This window comes from Sander lucioperca, chromosome 9 (genome assembly GCF_008315115.2).
Source record: "Sander lucioperca isolate FBNREF2018 chromosome 9, SLUC_FBN_1.2, whole genome shotgun sequence".
Taxonomy (NCBI): domain Eukaryota; kingdom Metazoa; phylum Chordata; class Actinopteri; order Perciformes; family Percidae; genus Sander; species Sander lucioperca.
The window spans coordinates 15,115,209-15,142,721 of NC_050181.1; the positions used below are offsets into that span (position 1 = coordinate 15,115,209).

Consider the following 27,513-nt stretch of genomic DNA (forward strand, 5'->3'; position numbering starts at 1 on the left):
CCACTCAACAAATTTGCAAATGTAACGCAGTTACACATGTAATCTGTTACTTAGCTAGCTATGTCTGCCAGTTGGTGGCTAGTGGGGTGCCAGACACCATTCACACAGCTTCCAGCAGCAGCGTGTAGGGTTGAGGGCAGCCGCCGCTGTGGTCACATTAAAAACTGCATCGCCTTTTGTGACAACAGTGTAGATCAGTAAGCCATCAGCTCCCCCCTCGCTTATGTTTCGGGGACTTGTAGTTTTTAGTGTAAAGAAAGCCGGCGCATGGTAGGGGCCTTCGCGAGAGTAAAACTACAGTTCCCTCGGAGCTACTCGGAGGTGTTAGTTGTCAATATGGCTGTTGTCAGACAGACAAAGCAGAGAGGCAAATAATTCGCCTCTGATTAGAAATCCTTGGTAAGGGGTCGGACGGGGCACTGTAATCATATTGCGTTATTGTTCGGCTGCAGTAAAAGACGCAACGGGTGTTTGCTCAAGTTCTAAAGTTAAATGGTTAAGTGGACGATTTGAACCGAGGTAAGTCATGCACTTAGCTATCTACAACACTGAAAGTGATGTTATTAATATCAATCGCTCGCTAGCCAGCGACAGCGGCTAACGTCAGCTAGTATCAGTGTTGGCATGGCTAGCATGTTATGCTAATCATTCCACAACCCCAGTGCTACCGAAATAGCATTATGTTAAGTTGCTAGCTGTCCTCTGTGATGCCTATGCACTGTTGTCAGTAGACATTTAGCAGCAGCAGTACTGGAAATGATTGAAATCTATCTGGGTTAGAGGTTGCAAGCGGGTTAATTCGACGTCGCACGGGGCACTGTCCGTCTGTCTACAAAACATATTGCTAACGTTAGCTTTTGGGCAAAGGGCGTGAAAGCTGGCATCACCGCTGGCTTGCCTGCAGCGTTGAGACGGAGCGACAGATTTGTTCTTTCACTGCAGGCCCCATAGTCAGCAAAACAAAAACACATGGGGGAAAAAACTGCACTGCCAAAGAAACGAGTTTGGTTTATACTGAAAATATCTGATGCATTATGCATGCAACCTTTTATTAAGGTACAGTAAGAACCCGTCTGTTGTTTTTGCATGATGCAAAACCCAACGTGATTTATCGGCTGTCGTTATTTCTTAGAATCTGTGATTTTTTTTTTTTTCTATTGTGAGCTCTGACGAGTTTTTGAACTTGGTTGGACTGTTGTCGAGTGATTTTTCAAATCCGTTAGGGATGTATAAAAATGAAGTTTGGTTTACTATCTGTCAAAGACAGGCCCGCTTCAGTTGCTCTTGTCTAATAAGTATAAGTAGGATCAGTCTTAACTTTTTTTTTCTGTCCACTCTGTGTTATGTAACCAGAGTATGGTGCATTGATTTAATATTAGGCTGAATCTGTGTCCCCTCTGCGGGGGCTACTGTAAGTGTAAGTGTAAGTTTAACCAGTTAAACCAACTCGAGGCAAAATTAAATCGTTAACTTTGTAAATACTTGACCAGGACGGCTAATGATTTCAAATAATCAATCTTGTTTGCAACACACAATGTGCCTCTGTAAAAAAAAAAAAATCTCTCTGACTATTGAAGTAGTAATTAGTGCATCCACTTGCATGTCAAAAATTCAAGTTAAAGTAACCAGCATGACAGTTGTAGTTTTAATTTGATGTAGCTCACCCCACTGGGACGTGACAGGGTTTGCAGTGTAACTGTGCTTGACAATGATTTACAGCTTGTAGTAGCCTTCCTTATGTATTCTTAATGATAACTCAAGAAACTAGTTAATGTTCTCCGGTGCCACTAAGCTACCCTGTGGTACAGAAGTAATGTATTTCAGTGCCCACTCAAAGTGACTTTCCCCTGTGTCTGAAATGTTGGCAGCAATTGTTCTTTCTTTTTTTTTTTTTTTTCAAGCTTGGATTTACAGACCTCCTAAAAGCTTATAGTTGTCACGGTCATATTAGTTTCCTTCTTGGTAACTTCCAAAACACTACAGACCGTCTTGAGTCATTTCTGGTCTTTTCTGTCCTCTGCAAAAGCTTTAGACGAACGCACAGATGTAGCAAAATGCCAGTGACCCCTTTTCAAAACCGTTTATCATATCGGCATAGGTCGGGCTGGCACAGAAGATGGAAAATGTGCCGCAGTCTGATTCCAGTTGCATTGATTTTGAGCACGGCAAATTGCTTATGAAAAAACATCCAGCGTGGGTGGTGTGCAGAGCCGGGGCTATATTGTGGCTCTTAAGGAATGGCAGTCAGAATGTTAAGATAGCATCAGCTGTCAAGGTGACTCTGGCACCGTGCGCGTGTGTTGCCTGCTGGTTCCCAAAAATAGCTGATTTTTTTTTTTTTTTTTTTTTTTTTTTATGCCCTGCCCCTCCCTTCCCTCTTTTTCTTTCACACTCTTATCTCTCGCTCCTTGTCTTGCTTTTCTGATTTGCTGCCTCTTTGTTTTCTTCTTGCAGTTCTTTCCTCCTTTCCCACCCTCCTCTTTCTACTTTACCCCTCTTACTCTCCTGCCACTACCTTGTCTCTGCCTCCCTCCTCCATTCCCATCATTCTCATTTTTCTCCCCATCTGCAACTGCGTTCCTTTTCACTCTTCCCTACTTAATCCTCTCATTGCCCGCCACCAGCCCTTCAGCTGTCTCATTGCTGCCCGACTCTCCTAGCGCCTCCTATTTTCTCCATTTCCCTTCTTGTACATCTTGAACATCCACATACTTGCTTTCCTTAACTTCCCCCCCACCCCCCTGCATTTCCTGTTTCCTTCCCCCCCTCTCCCCCCCCTCTCCTCTCTCCTCCATCTCACAACCTGTCTGTCTTGTCTCCCGTATCCAGCAGCAGGATGTCTGAGTTCAGCGAGGAGCCGCGCTTCACCATCGAGCAGATAGATCTGCTGCAGCGGCTGCGTCGCAGCGGCATGAACAAGCAGGAGATCCTGCACGCGCTCAACACTCTGGACCGGCTGGACCGGGAGCACGGCGACAAGTTTGGCCGCCGCACCTCTTCCTCCTCCTCCTCCTCCTCGTCCTGCTACGGCGTGGGCGGGGCCAACAACACCTCTGCCTCCAACACTACTACATCATTCAACAATAACAACACTGCCTCGGCAACGGCCACCTCTTCGGCGACGTGCAACGGCAACAGCGGCGAGAGCGGCAGCGGCCCCAGCGGAGGCGATCACTCCGTCGCCGGCGCCGCCTCCTCGTCCACCGCCTCCAAAATCTCCACCGCCACGCAGACGCAGTTCGGCAGCGCGGGGGGGCTCTCGCCGTCGCCCAGCAACAGCTACGATACCTCCCCGCCTCCGGGCCCGCCTCCGCCGCCGCCTTCCGCCATCTTGCCCTCGCCGGTCTCGCTGGTGGCTCTGTCGCAGAACGGGCGGGATAGCCTAGCTGCCACACCCAACGGGAAGCTGTCCCCTCCCAGGTACCCAGTGAACAGCGCGGCGGCGGCGCGGGCGTTTGGGTTCGAAGCCACAGAGGAGGACCTGGACATCGACGATAAGGTGGAGGAGCTGATGAGGTCAGTAGTAAACGCAGGTGGAAGGGGGCTCTAACGGTTTTGTTCAGGGAAACTTTCCCCTCAAAGCCATTTGTCCAACTTCAGTTTGGTGCTTGTTGAACTGGACAGTATATCAACAGCAAGTCAGGGATTTTCCTGGCTCAGAATGGGCCTATTGAGTGGCATGTGTGGGGGTCAAAGACTTAATTTCCAGCATTCTGATACACTGTTTGCCACCAATTTATAGTGAAAACTTCTTTATTTATGTCAAGGAAACATCATGCGGGACCTCATGGGCCCGAGTTTACCCCAAAGTCCTTTTTTAATTTTTATTTTAAATTAATATGAACAGGGCTTGACGGTAACTTTCTTTTTTCTTATTGAGCATGTTTTGCTCCTAAGCTGAAAAATTTAGGAGTGACCTACATTAGGGAAACTGCAATCACTGTAGTAGCTAATTTGTCCAATAATACAATTGTGTTATAAATACAAAACGTTATGACGTTTTAATGTCTTCTATTTTGACGTTTTTCGCTTGTGATTTTCCTTTGGCGCTGGCTGAAAACCTCTTTGGGGGGTGCCAAAACTCCATGCAGGAAAACCCCTGCAAGTAGGTTATGGTGATATTAGACTAGATTAGGGCTGCATAATGTATTGGGTTTTTTTTTTATCGTCATCGCGATATCACCTGCCGCAATAAACGCATCGCGAAAGGCTGCGACATATCGCGAAAGACACTTTTTATGTGTTCGCTGAAAGAAAATATCAGTAGAAAACTGCACTTTAAAAATGTAACTGTCACTCTTTTTTAGTGGTGCCTTTTATATTCAACTCAATGTTCAATTTGTTCAATAAACAATGTTGGAAATGATTCCTTTTGTTTTAAATTCAACAAGCAATTTGTTGTTTTTTAATACTGAAAGCAGCAGAAATGCAGGTCTGAGTACACTTTATTAGTGGTTTGTTTATTGCAAGTAATGTCAGTATCGGGATATTCAACAACGTTATTGTATATCGCATATTTTCCTCATATGGTGCAGCCCTAGACTAGATATTATCTGAGATTTGTTATCTTATTATAGCGACATAGCTAAAAGGTGTTGTAAAGCCTTCATTTGCTTAAGTGTGAGCTCAATGGACCGTTTTTGCTGTTTTGAAATGAACAGTGAATAACAAAAGGTTGAACAAATTTCCATCATATCTACGCTACTAATAATCCTTTTACAACATGTTGTGTATAAAGCACACAAGAAAGCACTGAAGGTGCTTCTAAAAGCAGCCTTGAAGGCTATCATCCATCTTTTCTGACTGATGCATTTTCATTTTGATCGGCCACTTGGTCGGAGTTGGGGGTTTCGTCTTCATTGGCAGTAATGCCTACCCTGGAAATCCAGATTTCTCGCGAGAACAATTTGAATTTGCTCTCTCAATTTGAGTCACTCTGGCATTCAGTCATGATGCTCATTAACTATGCCCTTGTAGCCGAGCTGCACCAATCACATCGGTGTATCTGATACAGGCGGGCCAGAGGCGAGCTAAACAGATGACGACAGTTTAATCTACCAGTTAGCTCCGCTGGTAGCTAAGCGTATGGGGCTCTGGATACGTCACCCCATGTATTGTTGTGATTGGTCGTAGTGTTATCCAATTGCGTGCAGTGAGCTTTTCAAATGCATACTTGGTGCCGCCCCTCAAGTAGGGCCATTTTCATTACTCAATGCCAGACCCTTAATCTTTGGGATTTGGGTCTGGATTTCCAGGCTAAGTAATACCCGCGACGATGAGGCAAAAAAGCACAGTTTATTTCAGGGTTAAAAAATAGCACCAACTGGAAACTTAACTGACGCTCCATTGTGTGCAGCTGCTGTCGGGACGCGAACATGTTTGAAAAGGCAGAGGTTCAGAGTACAATTTCGACTTTGGAAACGGCAATTGAAAAAAGCAATCCCACCACAAAGTTAATTAAGTTTGATCATATCAAATGATCTTCATCAGCAGTTGGCGCTTGCCCATTTGGCATAGCATTTTTTTATTTATTTTTTTCTGTTAAAATGTCTTTTTTTTTTTTTTTCTTCTTCTTGTCTTGGCATTAAAGCTGAGGTTTTAAAGTTTATTCTGGACCTTGGAAACAGAAGTTGAGAAAACAGTTCTCACTTTCAGGTCCATTTAGTAGCTGTGCCGGAGCTTTTGATTAAAACAAAGAACTTGTTTAACCAGAACAACCGTTATTGACAGCTGTGTCTGTGGCTAGAAGTGGGGCCATCTCAGTCTGACTTCCTTTTCTGTTGCGTTCAGTTTCATTATTGGGAGGAGAAGTTTGAGTTTTATCCAATCTGTAATTATGCGAGGCCATATGATCATGGGTGCATTCCATACCATCCTGAAGTGTTTGGTTGCACTGATGCCACTAATGCAAATGGCAAATGGGGGAGACTTCTTGTCACTTCTGTGAGAGAGGTTACCTTTTCAGGTGCAATTTTAACTTTTTCTGTCGATGTAAAAATCTGGGAGAAGTTTTGCCCTAGTAATGTCTTTGCTAGATGACATAAGCCAGTTCAAGCCGGCCAATCCCAGTCATGTAGGCTCCATGTAGGCCATGTAGCCCTGATGGTGCCCTGATGGTGCCCTAATGGCGCTTACCCACTGCTAGTACCAGCTCAACTCGGCCGCAGTGCCCCGTCCTCCTTTTTCCATTGTAGATTAATAGTACTGCTGGTACGTGGCTGGTCGTCATAGCGACGCCGCAGGAAACTGCCGTGACCTAACGCGACACACACACACACACACACACACACACACACACACACACACACACACACACACACACACACACACACACACACACACACACACACACACACACACACAGAACGTCAAAGGTGTGTTGTTTTTGGTTCTCTGCATGTGGCTGTTGCTGCAGCCAGAAGACACATTTAGTTTCAAAAGAAGCTGGAGGCAGCAAAAAAAAACCCACCGCTGGCTAAACTATTTAAAAATAGCAGGTTTGTTCAGGCCCCCCCCCCCCCCTGTCCCTAGCAATGATGACACAGTGATTGGTGACGATTCTCTCCGACCAATCAGTAGTCTGCAGGTTTTCACGTCACCTTTTGGTATCGCCTCAGCTCGCTTGGAACCTCGACGGAGGTGATACTTAAAAAAGCACCTGTTGGCAGGTGCCAGGGACGCGCGGTCACGGAAGGCTTGTATCATGCTGGACGCGCCGACAATTTTGTTGTCATTACTTAGAATTCCTCATGGGGGCGACAGAAACTACGCACTATAGCTTTAAGAAGGTGTGAATGTATTACTTTTTTAAAAATCCAAAATGACTCAAACCGATCATCAAAATAGTTGGCGTTTAATTTAATAGTTGATATCTAATCGACTCATCTTTGCAGCTCTAGACTCTTTTCACAGTAACTCTTTTGTCCGTCGTGCACATTAGTTTTGTAAATGCGTGTCTCGCCAGTTGAAATGTACATTTCACATGTTAAGCAATACAAAGAAAATCAAAACAGGGCGATCCAAGGAAGGATTCAAATCTAGGGCAACTGGACTGGGTTCAAAGGTGCCCTGAACACTTCCTCAGTTCTGAGTGAGCAGTAGGGAAACCCAGCTATTTAACTTCTGTGGGGTATAGGTGTTTTTCCCTACAGTTCAGTCAGAACTTAAGAAGTCTCTCGGATAAGAGACGAAACGTGTTCGCAGCATCTTTTAAACAAGTCCAGTTGCCCTGGATTTGAATCCTTCCTTGGATACTATGAATGCCTGAGAATCTTCACAGACACCACAGGGGGGTTTCTTGTAAAGAAAAATTAGAAAATGTCATCAGGGGTGCACATTTTTTTCGCTTAAACCGCTCCCCTCCTTTTTTTTTCGTTGTTACTACTGACTTGTTTGGAAAAACCTTAGTTTTCTACATTTCATTTCAAACCCGAAAGGATTAAAGTGCATAGAAGAACAATAATATTGTATATAAGATGAAACTAAAAACTATTAGGTATCACATTTTCTTCCACGCCCGTTGCTTTTACAGGTTCAGTGTTCATAATCTATCCCAGTCCACACGTTAGCCACCTCCTCTCTTCTTCTGAGCACTTTACCCATGAGCCCTCTCCTCCTGCTGCCTCGTATGAACACGCAGAATTAGAATAGACATTTAGAGCTCAGGCTCTATCCTCCGCCCTGCACTAGCTGTCCCGGGTGCTCATTCCCGCTGCCTATGCAATGACATGTCCTGTTTAGACAGCCCAAGAAGTTAAGTAGCGTTCAAAAGCCCTCGTCCTCTCCGCCTGGTAGGACTCTCCAGCGTCTCGCTCGGCGGGGCCGCAGGGGCGTGACACGCAGTTTCAGCTTATCAACAATCCCACCGTGCCCTTGTGATCTCTCTCTCGCTCTCGCTCTTTTAGTGCCCATTTCCATCTCTGTAGGGGTTCGGCCTTTTGAGTTGGCATCCAGCAAACCCCCCTCCCCACTCTCCCTCCTCCACTTCCCACTCTTTCTCAGTCTTGTACGGCAGCTTGTTCTACATTGATTCACCGGTGTCGATATGTTTCTTTTTCTTTTTTTTTTTAGCTCTAATTTTAGCTGCGCTGCAAGAGGCTGGTGTGGAGGATATCGATGCTGGATGTCAAGAGTCGTGACGCATTTTCATTTCAGCAATATGCCAGCGGAACACTCAGGACTTTGATGCGTTTCTCCGTTTTGACTGTGTGAACCTGGGATGCTGACTGGTTCAGAGGATGCTGTGATTGTTATGGTTTAAACGCCAGTGCTGCTCAAGCTTGGGTGGGGTTAGGAGCCCACTGGAAAATGCCCTTCTGGTAAAAGAAAAAAAAAAGTATGGATAGTATGTATAAATGCACCAAGCAGTACATTGGACAGGTGTTCACAGTCGGTACCAGGATGAGGAATGAAGCCAAGTCATAAGCTTGCTGCTGTGTGGCTGTGTATGTACAGCATGTGTATGTAATTGTTTATGTATAGGGGAGGGGAGGGGATTGGGCTCAAAGCCAGAAGGTACACTGTGTGACTGCACATGTTCACTCACCACCCTCCTGCAAGTCTGTGCACGTTTTATTTTTCTCCCCACTGAGGACTAAGATAGTGGAAATGAGTCCGCCAAATACATTTAAAAAAAAAAAAAAAAAAAAAAAGATTACTTGATTGTGGTTCATTTAATTAAAATTCGTGGTCCTCGCCTTTGTGTTCCTCTGAAATGAAACGTTGATTATGTGGGAGCCATAAAAGAAAAGCACAATACACCGATAATGCTGTCAAAATGCATCTCTGATTAAAACGGGAGCCTTGGTTTTGTAGTTTCCCTGTGAATACGTACAATACAAAAACATAGGTTTGATTATCTGACACGTGAATTAGTTATTGTACAATATACCAAACGAATGCTCTTGAGTCTGATGTAAAGGGACACAGCACCAACAACAAAAGCGTGCCGCATGTACGCTTTTGTCGTTGATGCTGGGTGTATGACGATACGGCAGCTCACACCACAACTGAACAAAACATGTAAATAGTAGGGCTGGACCCGAATATTCGTTCGGTGGGTTGGTATTCGATTTGAAAAAATTTTTTTTTTATTAATTTTTTTTTTTTCACAACCTGGCATCCCCCTCCAGACAGTTCTCATTCGCGCTTGAATATGTTCGAAATACAATACATTTTTAAAAATGTAATCACAAATATCAGACGTTAGCATCATGGCAGTGCACTACCCCCCTGGCCCGTTATGAACGCTAATCAGCACATCTGCGAGAGAGAGAGAGAGAGAGAGACTGATGAAAACTGATGTATCTGCCTGGTTCAACTGAGATTTTCTCGCATTGCACCGCTATGTGAAGGAATAAACTCCAAGATTAGGCTACGTTATGTTCTGTCAGCTCACAGCAATTTAATACAATAGCAGGAAAAGAGTCCCCCCCCCCCCCGCTGTTCTAAAGCGTTCTGCATGTGGTGTCTGCTGATGTGCAGGTTACCTTCCCCCCCAAACACGGACACACACATACAGATACGTCTGGCTTTATTAAATAGATAGCCTGCCTATAAGTGGCGTCACGCTCTGTCTGCACTTGTTGTGTGGTTGTGCTTTGCATGTGTGGGATTCTGATACGTCCTTAAATTCGGGAATTGTCGTTTGTTTATTCAAAGTCAAAGACAGTCCAAAGTAGTGCAACTTTGCCTATTTTTGTGGGTCTGAGGTGTATGCCACATTGTAGCTGCCAAAGCTCCGCTGCTCTCTGTCTCTGGTCCTCAGGGTGAGAGGGGGAGTGGCCAGCGGCTAGAGCGGCAAAAGCCAATGTTTCTTTTAGCGATATATATATTTAACGATATCTTTTGCATTTATAAACCAAACAACGTCAAACTTGGCACTGCACTTACTCGTGCCCGTAGCAAGACACATGTCTAGTTTGAAATCCATCGGACTAACGGTTTGAGAGATATTCGCATAAAACCCAGACACACAGAAAGACGTTCCTGCAATTTATAGAGAGATAATAATATATCCTCTCTCCGAAGCTTTGAATATTCGATGCTCATTACTACCGAAGCTTCGAAGCTCAAAAAATGGTATTCGGACCACCCCTGAATTGAAAATGAAATTCTGGCCACGCAGAAGTCGTGCCAGGCAGACTGATCTCATGAAATGCCGTATGTATGACGCGCCAATTCGTATGCCATTATTGGCGTGTTATCAAGACGCATACTCTTTTTTTTAGCGTGTTTATTAACGCCGTTTGGCCTCCATTGACTTACGTTACCTTGCGATTGCGTGTGAATTTACGCCGTAGTGAGTAGTATGAAAGGACGAAAATCCGCGTAGGGAGGTTGGTCGGGGTGGAGGATGGGTCAAACACAGGACTTTCACCCAGGAGACTGGGGATTGTGTCCTGCGTGTCACGTTTCCTTTGTGTCTGGCGTGTCACGTTTCCTAAACTAAACTTGCTTTCTTCTTTTACTAAAGCCAATCCTGTTCTTCTTTTCCTAAACCCAACCGTAGCTTTCTTCTCGCGATAACACGCCAAGTGGCGTGTATGTTTACGTCCGCTGTATACAGCTTAGACGTACACGCGGATAGCTCAAAATGCGTACAGATAACACGCCACTTGGCTTAAGAAAGTGGGCGTGTATGTTTACACGAAGTCATGATATCACGTTGTGCCAGGCATTTTATCTACACTGCGTATCTTGTAGTATTTTAGTTTCTATTTTAAATGGAGTATGCATTGGAGAGTGGCCAGGTTAAGCCCCTCTGCTTTTTTGCATCTCTCCTCCCATCTTTTATTGATTGTGTAAATTCATCTGTGGTATTTGTATATGTGTAAACCACTAAACTAAACTTTTGATATCAGTCTGGCAATTATGTTTTACCTCACCTTTACTAAATTCATTTTTAAAAAGTGTGTGTGTGTGTGGCAGAGACGTTGCTACTTATACCTCTAAGAAGAGAGTATTGTGCTTATTAAGTGATATTGTGAAGACCTGCTGCATGCCACATGCTGGTACATGAGTTTGCGTATGTATTGTACTGTATCTGTAATATTTGTGTCCCTGTACCATTTTTCTTCATGTGGGCATAAATAAATGGTTAAAGTGTGTGTGTGTGTTTGCAGGAGGGACGGCAGCATGGTGAAAGAGGAGATCAAAGCCTTCCTGGGGAACAGGAGGATCTCTCAGGCAGTGGTGGCCCAAGTTACCGGTTAGTAGCAGTACTCGCACATTCTGAAACTATTGGCGTTTTTCCATTACATGGTACCTGCTCGGCTCGGCTCTACTTGCCTTTTTTGTTTTTCCATTATAAAAAAAAAAATAAAAAAAGTCCCTGGTACCTGCCAACAGGTACTTTTTTGTTGTTGTTCCACCTCCGTCGAGGTTCCAAGCGAGCTGAGGCGATACCAAAAGGTGACGTGAAAACCTGCGGACCAATGATTGGTTGGAGAGAATCGTCACCAATCACTGCGTCATCATTGCTAGCAACAGACGGGGGGGTCCTGAACAAACCCGCCATTTTTTAATAGTTTAGCCAGCGGTGTTTTTTTTTTTTTTTTGCTGCCTCCAGCTTCTTTTGAAACAAAATGTGTCTTCTGGCTGTGGCAACAGCCACATGCCGAGAATCAAAAACAACACACCTTCGATGTTCTGTGTGTCGCGTTAGGTCACGGCAGCTTCCTGCGGCGTCTGGCGCAGTGGATATGACACGTGCCTTTGGTGTGGGAGACCTGGGTTCGATTCCCACTGCGATACATCAACCAATGTGTCCCCGAGCAAGACACTTAACCCCTAGTTGCTCCAGAGGCGTGTGACCTCTGACATATATAGCAATTGTAAGTTGCTTTGGATAAAAGCGTCAGCTAAATGACATGTAATGTAATGTAATGTAGTTGAGAATGGACTTCTCGTGTCTAATAGTTAAACTTTTGAAATGAATAGTTTTTCAACGAGGGAGCAAAGGTAGATATCATTTTGAAACACTGTTGAAAAATCAGACACCAATTGGATAATTATATGCCTTAAAACATATCTGGAGGGGATCTTTTAAATAAATATTAGGGACTCAGACCAAGACCAAGAGTCTGGGTCTGCCGAGGTTTCTTCCTAAAAGGGAGTTTTTCCTCGCCACTGTCGCAATAGCCACTGCTAATGCTTGCTCTTGGGGGAACTATTGGAATTGTTGGGGCTTTATAGAGTGTGGTCTAGACCTACTCTATCTGTAAAGTGTCCCGAGATAACTCTTGTTATGATTTGATACTATAAATAAAATTGAATTGAATTGAATTGAATTGACTCATCAATTGTCAATACAACAGACGTTTCTCCCTGATACCTGCTACCTGCAAAGTGTCTGTAAAACCTAAATGACTCAATTAATCATTGCACATTTAATGTAAATTGTTTAGTTGCTCAAACTGTTTAATTATATATATTTTTTCTAGATGAATAATTAGTGGCAATGCATTAAAAGCAATTTTGTGAATGGATGGGTGGAATTTTCCAGTCTTGAAATGGCATTTCATATTTACATGTTACATGTTTCTGTGTTCAGTGACTATTACTACCAATCTGTGCACTATCACCGTGCACAGATTGGAATTCAGTAGAAGAAATAGATGTTTTTAAAACATTTTCTAATGAACATAGGTGCTGTAAAATCCATACAAAAATACTGGTATCCACCTTTGCAAACGTACTGGACATAAGTCAAATCCTAATTTCTACTTAAACAAAATATCGAGCAATCAGTAGAAAGGAGTTAAAGTGCCCAGCAGTGTTTCTGTGGCTACAGCTTGTGTGAGAGACAAGTGATGGGAGAGAGAGAACATTACCCCTCCCTTCTAGTATTCCCTTCTGTCTCTCTTGAATTCTTGTCTACAAATTGTGCCTGGACGTGGTGCAAAACGCTCTGTAATTCGATGTCTGGCTGCTTTCCAGGCATCAGCCAGAGCAGGATCTCCCATTGGCTACTACAGCACGGCTCCGACCTGAGTGAGCAGAAGAAGAGGGCCTTCTACCGCTGGTACACGCTGGAGAAAACCACCCCAGGTACACATCGGAGGCTTTCCACCCTTGCGCTGCTCACTCCTGACTCTGTGTTTATGTGGCTTAATAAACGGCTGGGAACATTATACGGAATAAACAACATCTATGTCTGGCTTAAATAATGCCAGCATTGTCCCTGTAGTCATCAAGGCCATAACAGAAAGTAGTTTTAGTCACTCTAAATACTTAGCAAAGCTCTGGTTGAAGAGAAGTTGACATTTCTTTTTTTGTAATTAGTATTTTATTGAGTTTTCAACAGTTCAACTGACATCTGTACATATATCCCCTTTTAATGGTAACAATCAATTAGGGGTGTAACGGTACACAAAAACCACGGTTCGGTTCGGTACGTACATCGGTTTTGAAGTTACGGTTCGGGTTCATTTTCGGTACAGTAAGGGAAAAAAATGCAAATCTTAATGTTAACGGAGGGTCTTCAAGCTCTGGCTTCTCTACATTGGCCATGATGCTAGCTAGCGAGAGGCTTGGCTCGGGTTAAGCGTACTGTGTGCCAAGTGCGTGTAAAGCGCTCAAAGTGCCTGTTCACTCCCTATTAAGCCCCATTGTACCGAATTTGGTTGCAGTTCCACCAGAGTTCCACTGGGGGTGATCGCAGGCAAGTATAAAATGAATGGGAGTCTATGGAGCTAGACGGCTAAATTTGTCTCTTTCGCATGATTGTCGTTGAGAAATCTCAGATTTGATTGTATTTTTGGCAAGTTCAACATGGATTATACAGTAGGTTGAAAGTTGAATGAACGAGTACTTATGTCCTTTCGATTTCTTACAGGTTGAGTCGTTGTTGCCCATAACACGCTAGCATTCTGCTAATGAATGCTGATTGGTCAGTGAAGGACTGATTACGACCAGAGATTCCGATTGAAGCGGAACCAGAATGTCAGAGCCCGTCTATGGCGTGGTCTTTAAAACATTAGCAAACCAAAACTCTTTCTAGCACGTGTATTGACAGGGAGAGCCTTACCTGTCAGCTGTGTTGTCGATGCCTGTCGAGAGAAAAAAGGAAGTGACTTAGAGCTTGCCGTAAAGCAGTATCTCTGGCCATACGATGTGTATGTCATTGACATTTTAAAAGGCTTTTTAGAACACAAAAGCGACTTTAGCGTGTGTATTTTCTTTGCCTCCTCTTTCGAATGCAGCATTCAAATTACTAGACAAAAATGATATCCTGAGAAAAGTGGGTTTTGAGGGATATAGGTCCATAGACCTCCATTCATTCTGCACTAGCCCGTGAGCGCCCTCATATGGAACCAGACTGGAACTGCAACCAGTTCAGAAGCCGGAAGTTTCCAGAGTGGAAGTTCTCCCCTTATTAGACATTCTCTGGTGGAGACTAAACAAACTTCTGGTCCGCCACTTAATATGTTCGTGTGGGAACTTGGAATTGAAGGACGTTCCGCACGCAAAACAGTCCGGTACAAATACATGTACCGTTACACTCATACAATCAATACATTAAAACCAAAATAAAAATCACAATGGAAAATCAGATCATAAAATTGAAAAAAAAAAAGTAATAATAAAAATAAAAACTACTCATGGATCAAATGTAAAGTCTTAGAATAATAAGCACCACGAGTGCGTATTTATGTTGAGTATGTGGCTGTTGGACATGAGAAGTTGACGAGTTTTAAAGTCGGATGTAAAGATAGCAGAAGAGTTTGCCTCACTAACTACCACGCAGCAGGGAGGCGACTCTAAAGAAAGGAAGCACAGTAGGGAAACACTCCGCTGCCAGCAGTGTTTTTTTACTAGACTGTTAATGAGAAATCAAAAACATTTTTCTGGCAAAGGACCCCCCAATTTTGTGTGTCTCCCACTTCTCAAACCAAAGTTACACCCTTGACCACAGCGTCATGTTCTCTCCACTGCGGAGCGGAGTTACCATTATGAAGTTTGTTCACTAAAATACTCTTCACTGTCTGGTTTTAGTTTGAGAGGAGAAGCTACAACATTGGTTAGCATCTTGATATTTCTTTGGCAAACATCTAGAGGAAGGTTTAGATGGTTGACTGGAACTGGAACTCTTTCCGTCCGACAACAGCTCCAAAGATAGCCAACTGAATGCAACGTCCCATCCACAGCACTTGGTAATGTTACTTTAGCTTACCTTTTTATAAATGTTCACGTGCTGCCTGCATGTTTTGTAATTGGTTCCAGCTGTTTTGTTGCAGCTTCCTATCTAATTCTCGGTGGATTGCATATGAATTTACTTGGAGAATAATTTGAACACTACATTATACGTGTTAGTTCAGCTCTCGGGCCTAATTACTTAACATGCATGGCCTGGCTCTGTCTTATTTTTTTTATTGTTCAAGGAGGTACCAGGTTATTACCTGACAGTTAAATGTTTTTGATTTAAAGTCAAATCAAGTCTCAATTTCTCATTTTTGTGACTTAAAGTTCAACTCAAGGCCAAGTCTTGAGTCTAGTGCTCTGAAACAGAGACCAAAATTAACCTTTAGTTTTGGCTTGATCAGGTAGTTTTGATGTTAGTTTTTGCTTCTGTGGAGAAGCATAGATGAGTTTGTTGTCTTGCACAACCTTAAATCCACACTTCTCTGCAAGTGGTTACAGCAAAAGACAACATGCCTCATGCTGGCTTCGGACCCCAACTGCGTGTACGTATACGTGCGCGTGCACTGTATCTTCCTATAGCCAGGCAGCAGACATCCCACGCCTCGTCCTCTGCGGCATGTTCCTCTGTGGAGCCGTGCCAACACCGACAGCAGCGGAAACTGCTCTATGCTATTTCTGGCCAGACTGAGCCCGGCCCAGCCTAGCCCAGCCCCATCGCACACACGCCTCCATCACTGCTGCAGAGGGAACTGATGCCCCGCTCATGCACTACTGATTACCTGGACTGTTGCTGGGCGACCCAGTTAGGCCTCGTTCACAATGTCCGTGTCAGATGAAGTTATGATACTGAGGGTGAGCTTCTGAATCAGACCCCACAATATGTCTAAGAGCTCTTAGCTATAATGTGGCTAGTTTAATGAGTTTTAGTGCAAATTAGAGCTTTTGTGTGGTTTTGTGTGTGGTCATATTTTGAGATGAGACGGCACAGTCTTTGTCAGCACTATTCAGTCGAGTTTGCAATCAGAATATATTGTGAGAATAGCAAAAGGCGACATTCTCGCATACATTTTCCTGAAGGGATGGGCTTCCTGGGGCTGTTGTGTGACTCGAACCGGCACAGTTAGTGCTTTCAAGCCACAAATAAACCTGCAGACTGTATGTCCCCAAGGCTGATTGTGGCTCGACACTTCCACACTAGTCTCGCATTGCCAGACCCATCTCCACAGCGCTGTAGAATAAGGTCTGGCTACACCACACATACATACGCTGAGCTCCGGACGCAGCAACGGTGGATCTGTAAAATGGGAAGGAACTTGTTAAGGTGGAACATTGGCACCCGGCAAAAGAAAATGCTACATACAATATCAAATCAAGTTAAGTGTACACACAGTACAGTAACGTGAGCTATATAAGTTACCTGGCTAAGTGGTTAAACGTAATTTTCTCTTAACAGTGTATCGCCCTGTGTAACGTTACTTCGTCGACAGCAGTCCCTGCCAATCGGTCCCAAAACGTCCCAGTTAGAGAGTTAATGCTGTATACGTATTCTTTTTAAATCTTTACAATCATTCCCTGAAAGAACCCATCAGGCCTGCCTTGTTGCACGATCCAAATTTTCCTCAAAAGTTGCCATTTTCAGCGTGTAGCTTGCTAGCTCAAAGTTTGTTGTTGTTTCCCGAAAATGAACAAAGTTATCCAGTAATGAACTGTCGTCGATCCTGACTACTTCCGAACTACAATCGTAATGCGTAACTTACCAGTGATTCTTCTGCCTCCGCTCCAGGTGCCACTCTAAACATGCGGCCAGCTCCGTTACCTCTGGAGGAAATGGAGTGGAGGCAAACTCCACCCCCCATCACCACTGCCCCTGGAACCTTCCGGCTGCGTCGAGGAAGTCGCTTCACCTGGAGAAAAGAGTGCCTGGCTGTGATGGAGAGGTGAGCGCGGGGTGAAAGAGGATGAAGAGCAGCAGGATAAAGATGATAAATGGGAGTTTGGTTCATAACTCCTTTTATTTCCACACGGAGTTGAGGAAACATTGCGAACCTGTCGGGGGAAATGTCTGGACAATGAGCCTGTGACTCTAGTCATAAAGTCTCAATATTGGCTTGGTTGTAGCGCATACATAACTCCAGTTTGTCGACAGCGTCCTTGTGCAGTGAAATTCATTTAATCAGTGCGACTCTTCTGCTATTTATAGCTACTTCAACGACAACCAGTACCCAGATGAGGCCAAACGGGAGGAGATAGCAAACGCCTGCAATGCTGTTATTCAGAAGCCAGGTAGGTAAACCACAGAAACCAGGAATGTGTGTACCACATTGTAAGAATGACTTAATGTTAACATTCTCATTCAAATCCTGTATGAAATGCAAATATTCTGAATAATACCATGGAAGTTGTGCCTATCTACACACTGATCCTAATCAGCGATGCATCTTTGACATCTTTATACATTTAGTGTGTTATACATGCATAAGTGTTACAGAGCAGATTCGATTAATTGATAAGTTGATCAGCAGAAAATTCATCTGCAACAACTTAGCAAAAAATGTGGATCAAATGTGAATATTTGCTGGTGCTCTTTTGTGACTAGGGCGTTTTGGGTCTAATGTTTCTTGCACTTGATCTGGATTTTACAGACCAACCATCTGTGTCGCATCTGTTGTATGCTTTGCTCCTTCCTTATGCAATGGGATAAAAAGTTATTTCCTTTCAACAGATATTTAACCATCCTCAGTTATGGAATTCACAGCTTGAGGGGAACAGATGGATAAAAAAAACAGGGTCCAAAATGAAATTTAAAAGATAACCGACTGGAAAAAAATAATTCAAACAAGACGTTATAATTGTGAATGTGAGTAAGTGATATGAGATGCGCTGAGTGATCCAGTTGCCATGTGATTTGTTTCAGGGAAGAAGCTGTCTGATCTGGAGAGGGTCACCTCACTGAAAGTTTACAACTGGTTCGCCAACCGTCGCAAAGAGATCAAGAGACGGGCCAACATTGGTAATGTAGCTTTGGGGAGGGACCTCAAATGTCCATTGAGACTTTTGATTGCAGTGCACTGCATATTTGATTACATGTGTATATATACTACATATATTATATACTGTATACCCTTTGTGTTTGACTATTTCATGTTTAACAGCAATTATGAAAAAAATTCTAATGCATTATCATTAATTCATTTCATCACTATAATTAGCTCGATGATTATTAATCAGTCACCTGCTAACAATTTATCCATTACTTTTTCTCACTATTTTAATATGTCTATGTTTTGCTATCCAACCTGTTCATCCTCTACTTTTAGCTATCAATTTCAATGATTTATCCATTACTTTTAGCAATTTCAACCTTTTATCCATTACTTTTAGCTAACTATTTTAACCTTTTATCCATTACCTTTAGCTAACTATTTTAACCTTTTATCCATTACTTTTAGCTAACTATTTTAACCTTTTATCCATTACCTTTAGCTAATTATTTTAACCTTTTATCCATTACTTTTAGCTAACTATTTTAACCTTTTATCCATTACCTTTAGCTAATTATTTTAACCTTTTATCCATTACTTTTAGCTAACTGTTTTAACCTTTTATCCATTACTTTTAGCTTACTATTTCAACCTTTTTATATATTACTTTTAGCTTTTTAAACCATTTATCCATTAATTTCAGCTATTTCAACCTTTTATCCATTACTTTTAGCTATTTTACCATTGTCCATCACTTTTAGCTTTCTCAATCTTTATCCATTACTTTTAGCTTACTATTTTAACCTTTTATCCATTATTTTAGCTTACTATTTCAACCTTTTTATATATTACTTTTAGCTTTTTAAACCATTTATCCATTAATTTCAGCTATTTCAACCTTTTATCCATTACTTTTAGCTTACTATTTCAACCATTACTTTTAGCTATTTTACCATTGTCCATCACTTTTAGCTTTCTCAATCTTTATCCATTACTTGCAGCTAACTATTTCAACTCTGTATTGCTTGTTAGCTATTTAATCTATTCAAACTAGTTTTCAGGCACTCTCACATGCAGTTGATAAGCTGACTCAATATGCCAATATACACTCAGCGGCCACTTTATTAGGTATACCTTGTACAACTGTTCTTCCATAAAGTCTACTTTTACGATGCCTAAGTATTTTTTGACACTGTCATAGAGGTAGTAGTTTAGTTTTATATAATCCGTCCTCTTCCCCCAAGAAGCCACAATCCTGGAGAGTCATGGGATAGACGTCCAGAGCCCAGGGGGACACTCTAACAGCGACGACATCGATGGGAATGACTTCTCAGAGCAGGTAGAGAGTGATTAAGGGAATCCCAAAAGAAACATAAAGCCATGCCTTCATTTTGTATTGTACTGTGTCTTCATTTGTTGTTTATTTATATTTTTTTCCTTTGTTTTTATGGATTAGCCTTTTGCCAACCATTAACATCCATCCCTCCACAGGATCATTATGTTCTTAGACAACACTCCATATTCCAGTCATTAGTCAAACGTGATCATGCATTTTACATGTTTACATCAGTTGACTTGATTAGTGTCCCTCTCTTTGGTTAAAGGTGTATTAATTGGTGAAATCAGCAGCTTATGGTGTTTGTTTGGAGTTGGACCCCATGGCCTCACTGACACATTACTGTTCTCAAATTCACACAAAAAGACAAATTGCAAGAACATTTAAACTGCTGTTTTCCATCAGATCTCTGAATATATAATTCCCCAAGTATAGCATGCACATGAAGTTCTTGTGTTTATGTGAAGAATTGTTGCTCACAACTGTTGCTCAAGGCACATTAATTAACAAAAGCTCGCTCCCTACTCCTTTTTTCCCTGTAACCACTGGAAACTAAGCTGGAACAGTTGAAAGTAGCAGCGCTCTGTGTTATTAGTAGAAAGCTACTTGAAGGTTGTGTTTCAGTGTAAGCCCTTTAGCTTTTCTCTTGATTGCACAACATGCAATCAGGTCAAGTGGAGGTTGCTGAAAGTGGAAAGAGACGGTTACAGTTGACCATTGCCCCTAATGAGTAATGAACACAGGTTGTATTTAATCTGTCAAGCATTGTTGTCACCTGGTGAAGTAGTAGGGCTGGGACGAAATGCTTTTGTCCCGATTTGATTCTTTCACGATACATGGGCGCGATTTGATTTGTATTGCGATTTTCATTTATTGCGATTCTAGACGTATTGCGATTCGATAGTATTGCGTTTTGCGATTTTCTTTTCTTTAACAAAAACAAAAGTTGAATAATGCACTTCTAGAGACAATATATCATGAGACATTTCTAAAAACACATTTCTTTTTCTAAAAAGAATGCACATCCTATGTCAGTCAGTCAGACATTTCATTTGTAAAGAAGAACATAACATGGATTTTCTGCTTTCGCTGTGTTTTGCTGGAAACGGATATGATGTAGGTGCCAACGGCGGTACCGTACAAACAGAATATTTAGGTCAGTCCTGGGTAATAAAAAATATTGATTCTGGGGAAAATAATCGCAAAACACATACACAAATCGATTCGAAGTCATTCTGAATATTTTTGATTACATCTCTAATTAAACTTGAGGTATTTTTTTAATTGTACCTAGCTAAATGGCTATTCTTTATTCCCTCCAGGCATGTGACCTGCCCTATTTTGACAAGAGACCTCTCAGCCGACCCTTTGGCCTTTACCGACTGGAGCCCACCTCGCCAACACAGGTACATCCACACACAAACATGCCAATGTGTGTACCACAACATATTGCATAATTCATTTTTTAGGGAAACAGGATTTGTTTTCTCTTTAACCTGGGTCTATTTTCTCAGTCTTTGCTGTCATGTCAATCTGTTCTGATCAGCACCTTAGCCGTTATGTCGCTGCATTTCTTGGTGGCTGTGGTTGCAGGGTGCTCGGCTCTGCACCGCAGTCCAAAAAGAGAGCAAGGAAAAGGAGGTTGAGAGCGCTCCTTTCACCACAATCACAATCTGTCTTTAAATAGCTGTCTTACTGAATACAGTAATCAGGCGGCATGTCACTTAAAAGTGGGTTTGATGCCGTTGCTCACCCATTTTTCTGCCTTCCTGTGACCTCAGTTATTAACATCCAAAATAATTTGCTTTCACAAAGTCAAACTCAGTCATTAAAAAAAAAAAATCCCAAGTTTTTGATTCACAGTCCCTTGCATGATCATAATATTTTTATCCTTCTGTTTACAGACAAATTGGTTGGAATAACATATCTTACATCACAATATACGTTTCTGGCCACGAGGAATAATTTGAAAACTGTATTTTAAGAGCAGCGTGAGTTTTCCTTTTCTCTGTTGGGCGGACAAACTTCAACTCTGCAGTAAAGTCACTGAACAGATCACAATTGAACATTTGCTAAGCCTCGCTCCCATTTGTTTCTGTTGCTACACCCATCAAGGGCAGAGTTGCCACTCAAAATTCTCAGTCATTTTTTGGAACGGTGTGTTCTTGATTTCAGACCGTGCTAGACACTTTTGTAGTCGGTTTTTACTAACTGATGATTTTGTTGGCTAACGTTGGCTTCATGAGTTGCTTGAAGACACCGTCTTCGGCTGACTTATAATGCATATGTTTTCAGCTGCCTTGGTTAATAATGACATCCTTGTAAAAGAGTTTGAAATATGCACTTGGTGGCTACATAAAATGATACAATGCTAAAATAACTAAGCTAAAGCTGCATGTCCCAGGCAAAAAGTCTTACCCTCGTCACCCACCAAATAACGAAAAAGCATTGCTCTTGCATTGATGGCAGTGTAGAGCAAGTTAGTTCTATAAGTATGATAAGGAAAACATTTAAGATCAGTAAGGCTGGGTACCGAATTCACTCTTTTTTAGGCACTGACCGAATTGCCGCCTTAGTACCGAGTACTGAAAATGGTACCGGTATCGAATATTTTTGAAGGATACCATGCGTGCATGCGTACGTGCATGTGTGTCACTCTGTCCGTCCGTAAGTCGGTCTCTCTCTCCGTGTGCCTAATAGCGTGTCTAGCTCTAGACACAGCTGAGAAGTCAACACAGCCAAAATCAACATAAACCTGGGTGTTTTATTTTGAAATTTGGTTTATTTTGTAAGTATCCAGTTGCACTGTGGCCTTCCTGTTTGTGATTACCTGCCTGGTTTGACACATTCGCTTGCTGAAGAAATAGAGGAGACGCCGAAACGGTCGCTGCAGTGTGTGGGCCGGCGCCGCCGCTACGCGCCTGATCGCAGCCAGCGTGACCAGACAGATTGAATAACATGGCCGCTGAAATGAAAATGGCTCCGCTTCGCGGCTGTTCGCAGAACGGTGTTCAGCGTGCGGTGTGTTTCTGGCGTTACAGGCGGGGATTTTCAAAGTAACCTGTACGCCGTGCAAAATAATGCTCCCTGCAAATAACACTGGGGTACTGCTGTAGTCAGTAAGCTAGTTAGCCATATGTGCTAAAGATCACAGCTTACATCAGAGCCATAAACACAAAATGTTTAATAAATTCCCTACACTTTTGCTCTTGTGTTTTTGGTTTCGGGAAAGGCTGAAGGAAGACACTACCAGTACTTACTACAGCCTCACACGCACACCACTACAACATCCATCCCAAATCCAAAGCTTGACAGGCCTGCCGTGCCCAGTTACGGTTGCTAAGCTATGATTGGACAATTGCCGTTTGGGGAAGGGGTTTAGCGAACAGTTGGTCAGTTGGTCAACATGATGGCAAAACCAGGAAAATAAAATGCAGGTGGAAAATGAGTCCTATCTACAAAAGTAGAATTCACTTTTTTCCTCTCTCTCTCTCTCTCTCTCTCTCTTTCTGAACTGCACACATTCTGAATTGCCCCGCCCGCCATTTCGTCTCCCCTGACTGTTGGGCCCTCTGGTCTTCTTGCTTTCCCCCTCCCTGTCTCAGGACGACGGCGCGGCGCACAGCGAGCACCAGGACCCCATCTCTCTGGCTGTGGAGATGGCCGCCGTGAACCACACCATCCTGGCCCTGTCCCGGACCGGAGGGGTGCCCGGCGACATCAAGACGGAGTCCCTGGAGGACGAATGAACTGCACAGGAAAACTGGATGGAGGCAGCGGAAGAGAGAAATGACAGTCGAGAGGGAGGAAAAGGGAGGAGGAGTGAAACGGGGAGCTTAAAAAAAAAAAAAGGAAAAAAAAAAAAAAAAAGAGAGACCAAAATAATGCTACTTAGTAAACCTTCTGAATCTGTCCCTCAGCCAGCCCCCTGCCAGCTGGTCCTTCTCTTTCTCTCTCCCTCTCTCGGCTTCCCTCCTCCACTCCCCTCCTCCCACAAAATCCATGTAAACGGTAATTAACCCCCCCCCCCCCCCCAGTCTATTGACACAGCTGGCGGAAGTGGGTCGCTCTGATCCCGATGAAAATGTTCCACGGAAAAAAAAGAAACGGGGGGCCAATCCAGGCCTTTAACCCCCGAAACGGTGGCCGTTGTCTGGGAAGTGTGTCTCCCAGGAACTGCCCCTCTTTTCCCTGAATACACTCTCTCTCCTCACAGGATACCTCTTCTCTTCCCTCTCCTCCTCCTCCTCTTCCTCCTTCCCTATCCAGCCTGGTTGTCTGAGCCGATCCTCAGTCCGTCTCACCTCAGCAACAAATCTCAGAAAAATAACGTGTACTGTATATATATAATATATATATATATAATATATATGTTATATATATGTATGTTTTTATGGTTCTCAGTCACACTCTACCTACCGACGTACCCCTCAAAAATCCACCCTCTTCATTGTGCAATTCATCGGAAGAGCAGCCTCCAGCCGCCGTCTGGGGAACTACGGATGGAAAGATGGATGGTGAGAGTTTCCTTTCCTCCCTCTGTGGCACCGAGGCGGTCAGAAAGGACAAGAACTGTCCAGTCACTGTCCTATATCTTCTCTAGTCATCATTCCTCAGTGGAGTGGCTTTTTGCTTTCCGACAGTAGATCTGCTGTTGGATGAAAACCTCTTAAAAAGTCAGCTCAAAAGAAGTAGCCTTAATTTCATACAGACGACTACACCTTTTACTTTTTGCAGTACACAGCAGGGCTTTTTCTCCCCTGACACGGAACAACAAGAAACGTTTTAGTACGTGCATCAAAAATGCGAAAGATTTGTGTCGAGGTTTATGTCCAACAGCAGCAGTGGTTTTAGTTCAGTTTGAGCCCACATGGCGACTGGATATACAATCATTTTACCTTGGGGTGTAGCTTCCCAGTGACACTATTGTTAAGTACCTGAGGCTATGAGAATCAATTTAGGGTAAATGTGATAATCAAGCAAACTTAAGCTAATCTAATAAGCGGGAATTGTGCTTTGTTTTAAATGTCATCAATGCCAAAGGAATAGACGCTCGGAGCAACAGGCTAAGCTAAGAGGCTAAGCTAAGACTGATCTAATAATGGTGTTCGCCGCGTTCATCCAAAGCGATTTCTACTAACTCCCTTTGGCGTCCGTAGGTTATCTCTCCTCTCAGTGAAGCGTCTGGAGCCAGCGTGCCGCTGTACGCTGGGCTTGGCTCTACAGCAGGCCTGTGTCGGTTAAAGATAGGTATTAGCAGCCAGACATATAACGATAAAATACCCCTAAGCTATTTACTACTTGTTCTGTGACGCTGCCTCTTTATAATAAGCCTCAAGAATGTGCATTCAGAAGATATTTTTTTTTTTTTTTTTTAAATATCAGTGCTATCAATTTAGACCAAATCCACACTGGAAATGGTTAAGAATATCAGAACTTCTGAGACGATTGTTTTGTAATTATTTCATCTATGTAGCCTCAAAGGTAAAAGCACCACTTTGAAGGGAATCAAAGACATTTAAAGTGGTGATATTGGAAATAATTTCCCACTTTCTTTTTTTTGCCCCGGGTGGAACTTTTCCAAAACCATCTTTGACTGTAGATGATCATGCTGTGTTCCTTTTTAAAGGTGTAGGTTTTTGGGGGCACACTCATTCTCAAGTACTACTCTTCAAATGTAGAATGTTAGAGTGAGAAAGGCAAAATAGTAGTGACATGAGAAGATGAATACCACCCTCAATGTCTGTATGCTTAAGATGAAGCTAGAGCTAGGAAACAGTTAGCTGAGCTTAGCTTAGCTTAGCTGAGCTTAGCTTAGCTTAGTTTAGCATGAAGACCGGATCCAGCTAGCCTGGCTCTGTCCAAAGGTAAAATTAGCATTCTACTCACACCTCTAAAGCTCACCTATTAACCCATTATATTTGCTCTTATTGAAGCCATACTAAAAATGTTGTGGTTTTACGTGCTCAAACAATTTTTTGGTCCGGTACTTCCTGTGCCCTTTTAAAAAAAATATATATATACTTTTAAAGAGATATAACGTGTTAGTGAGCTTTTGAGGTGCTAGTAGAAAGATATTTTCACTTTTGGACGGAGCCGGGCTAGCTGTTTTCTCCTGCTTCCAGTCTCTATGCTAAGCTAAGCTAGGCTAACTGTCTCCTCCCTGTAGCTTCATATTTAGCCTGTACAGACGTACCGCCGAGAGTGGGATCAATCTTCTCATCTAACTCTGAGCGAGAAAGCAAATAAGCACATTTCTCGAAGCGTCAAACTATTGCTTTGAAGGAACCCCTGCCTTAGGGATGGTTTTGGAGAAGCGGGAACTGTTCCACAAAGCAGGAACTCTCATGTAATTCCTCATGTTTTAACATAGTCAGATATGGACATGAATGATGTTCTACATAATCTGGAATCTGTATCCTGCTCGTAGAAAGGCTCCCAGCCCTGGGCTCTAGTCTAGTAAAGCTCTATTTAAATCTTTTAATAAATCGCTTCTGCGATTACAGTGACTCCCGTACTGGGAACTGTGTTTCAAAAAGAAAGGGTTGAAAGATAAAAACCAATATGTATTTATACTCGTTTTTTTTTATGGTAATGTACAAAAAAAAAAAAGTGACATATGTTTTTTGAAATGAAACATGCTTTTATTGTTAAATTAATCATGCTTCTTTTTTAATTTCTCCCGGCTTATTTTTACATTATCATTTTAACTGTGTTTTTGGTTTTGTTTTAAATCTTTGTGTCATCCCTTATTTGACTGAACAACAGTCTTCCCCCTGCCTGTGTCTGAGGTAGTAAGCTATTTCGTGAAAGATGAAAACTGATGCACCTTATTCAGATTAAGAAGCTTAAAATGTGACACCCCGTCCAATACACTATTATGGGGCTGGTGTGAATAAAACCCCGATTTCAGGACAGCTTCTCTCACACCATATCATATTTAACTAAAGCCCCACCATGTGCTGTTCTCACCGCCGCACCAAACTCCATAGTGAAATGTAGTCATTTAATGTTGACCCTCCTCTTGCAAAGTGTAAACTCATAAAATATGGATTAGAGAAATAGTTCTATTTATAATGACATTATGTGTTACTAGGAGCCAGAGATTTCTTCTCGAGACTTGGTGACTTGGACTCGAGTCACTGTTTTGATGGCTTGCGACTTGACAAAAAAATAAGTGACCTGAGACTCGACAAAAAATAAAAATAACTTGAGACTCGACAGAAAATAAATGACTTAGATTTGGACTTGTAAGTTAACGACTCGAGACTTGACTTGAGGCAGGATGACTCGGACGACTTGCGTGTATTCATAATTTCTTTGAATGTTCTGTTAAAAATAATAATATTTAACGTTGTCACGTTTCTGTCTAACTATCAAGTATACTATGCAGCGGCAGCAGCACAAACTGTGAATCATGATTGGACGACTCAAAAAGCTCCCCGGTATGCGATTGTCGTGATTGGATGACAACACGTGACATCAGAGAGCCCTGATGAAGCCCCATTGGTGGGACCAGACTGCCACAATGGCTGCGTCTGTGCCACCAGGAATCCCTTTTGGATTTTAAATCTACAGGTAACAGAGCTTGATTTGGGACTTGACTTGCCTTAACTAAGGACTCGACTTGACTTGACATAACCACTTGACTTGACGTGTCCCAAAAAAAATAGCTCGAGACTTGGACCAGATGACTTGAGACTTACTTGCTGCTAGGTCCTGACTCCATTTAGGTTTGTATGAAAATACAATGCTGAGTTCCGTCTTGTTCCGTTGCCATACTGTTAAAGTTCATAGAAACGATTATGCGATTTGGTGAAATGTGTTCCATATCTGGAACTGTAAAATAACTCTGAAATGGCAGAGATGGAACCATGGGGCTAAGACTCTGTAAGTTTAGCTGCTGAAACCCAAAACTTTGGGGGAAAAAAAAACTACATTTGAATAAGTATAGCTGCTGTGCAGCAGGAAGTCCGGGTTTTTTTTTAGGAGACAGGAGACAAACCGGGTGATCATTGTTTGTTCTTGGAAGTTACCAGTGAAGTATTTACA

At 42.7% G+C, this 27,513-nt stretch overlaps 1 protein-coding gene across 5 annotated transcripts; it reads left to right on the top strand.

The window, feature by feature from the left end:
- The first annotated feature begins 681 nt into the window (after positions 1–681).
- Positions 682–27,382, top strand: hmbox1b (homeobox containing 1 b). Of its 5 annotated transcripts, none has more exons than XM_036005511.1 (11): positions 682–1,056; positions 2,830–3,516; positions 11,124–11,209; positions 12,940–13,050; positions 16,928–17,081; positions 17,345–17,427; positions 18,059–18,154; positions 19,370–19,464; positions 20,784–20,867; positions 22,694–22,790; positions 23,067–27,382. In XM_036005511.1, exons 1-11 carry the CDS (start codon positions 1,028–1,030, stop codon positions 23,252–23,254), a joined length of 1,710 nt encoding a protein of 569 aa, XP_035861404.1. In that variant the 5' UTR covers positions 682–1,027; the 3' UTR covers positions 23,255–27,382. The 5 variants fall into 5 exon arrangements, 4 of the variants coding, with proteins under 4 accessions (XP_035861404.1, XP_035861405.1, XP_031151348.1 ...); XR_004104284.2 differs by having other exon boundaries at positions 683–1,056; positions 22,694–22,898; positions 23,067–23,174; XM_036005512.1 differs by having other exon boundaries at positions 683–1,056; positions 19,373–19,464.
- The last annotated feature ends 131 nt before the right edge of the window (positions 27,383–27,513 follow it).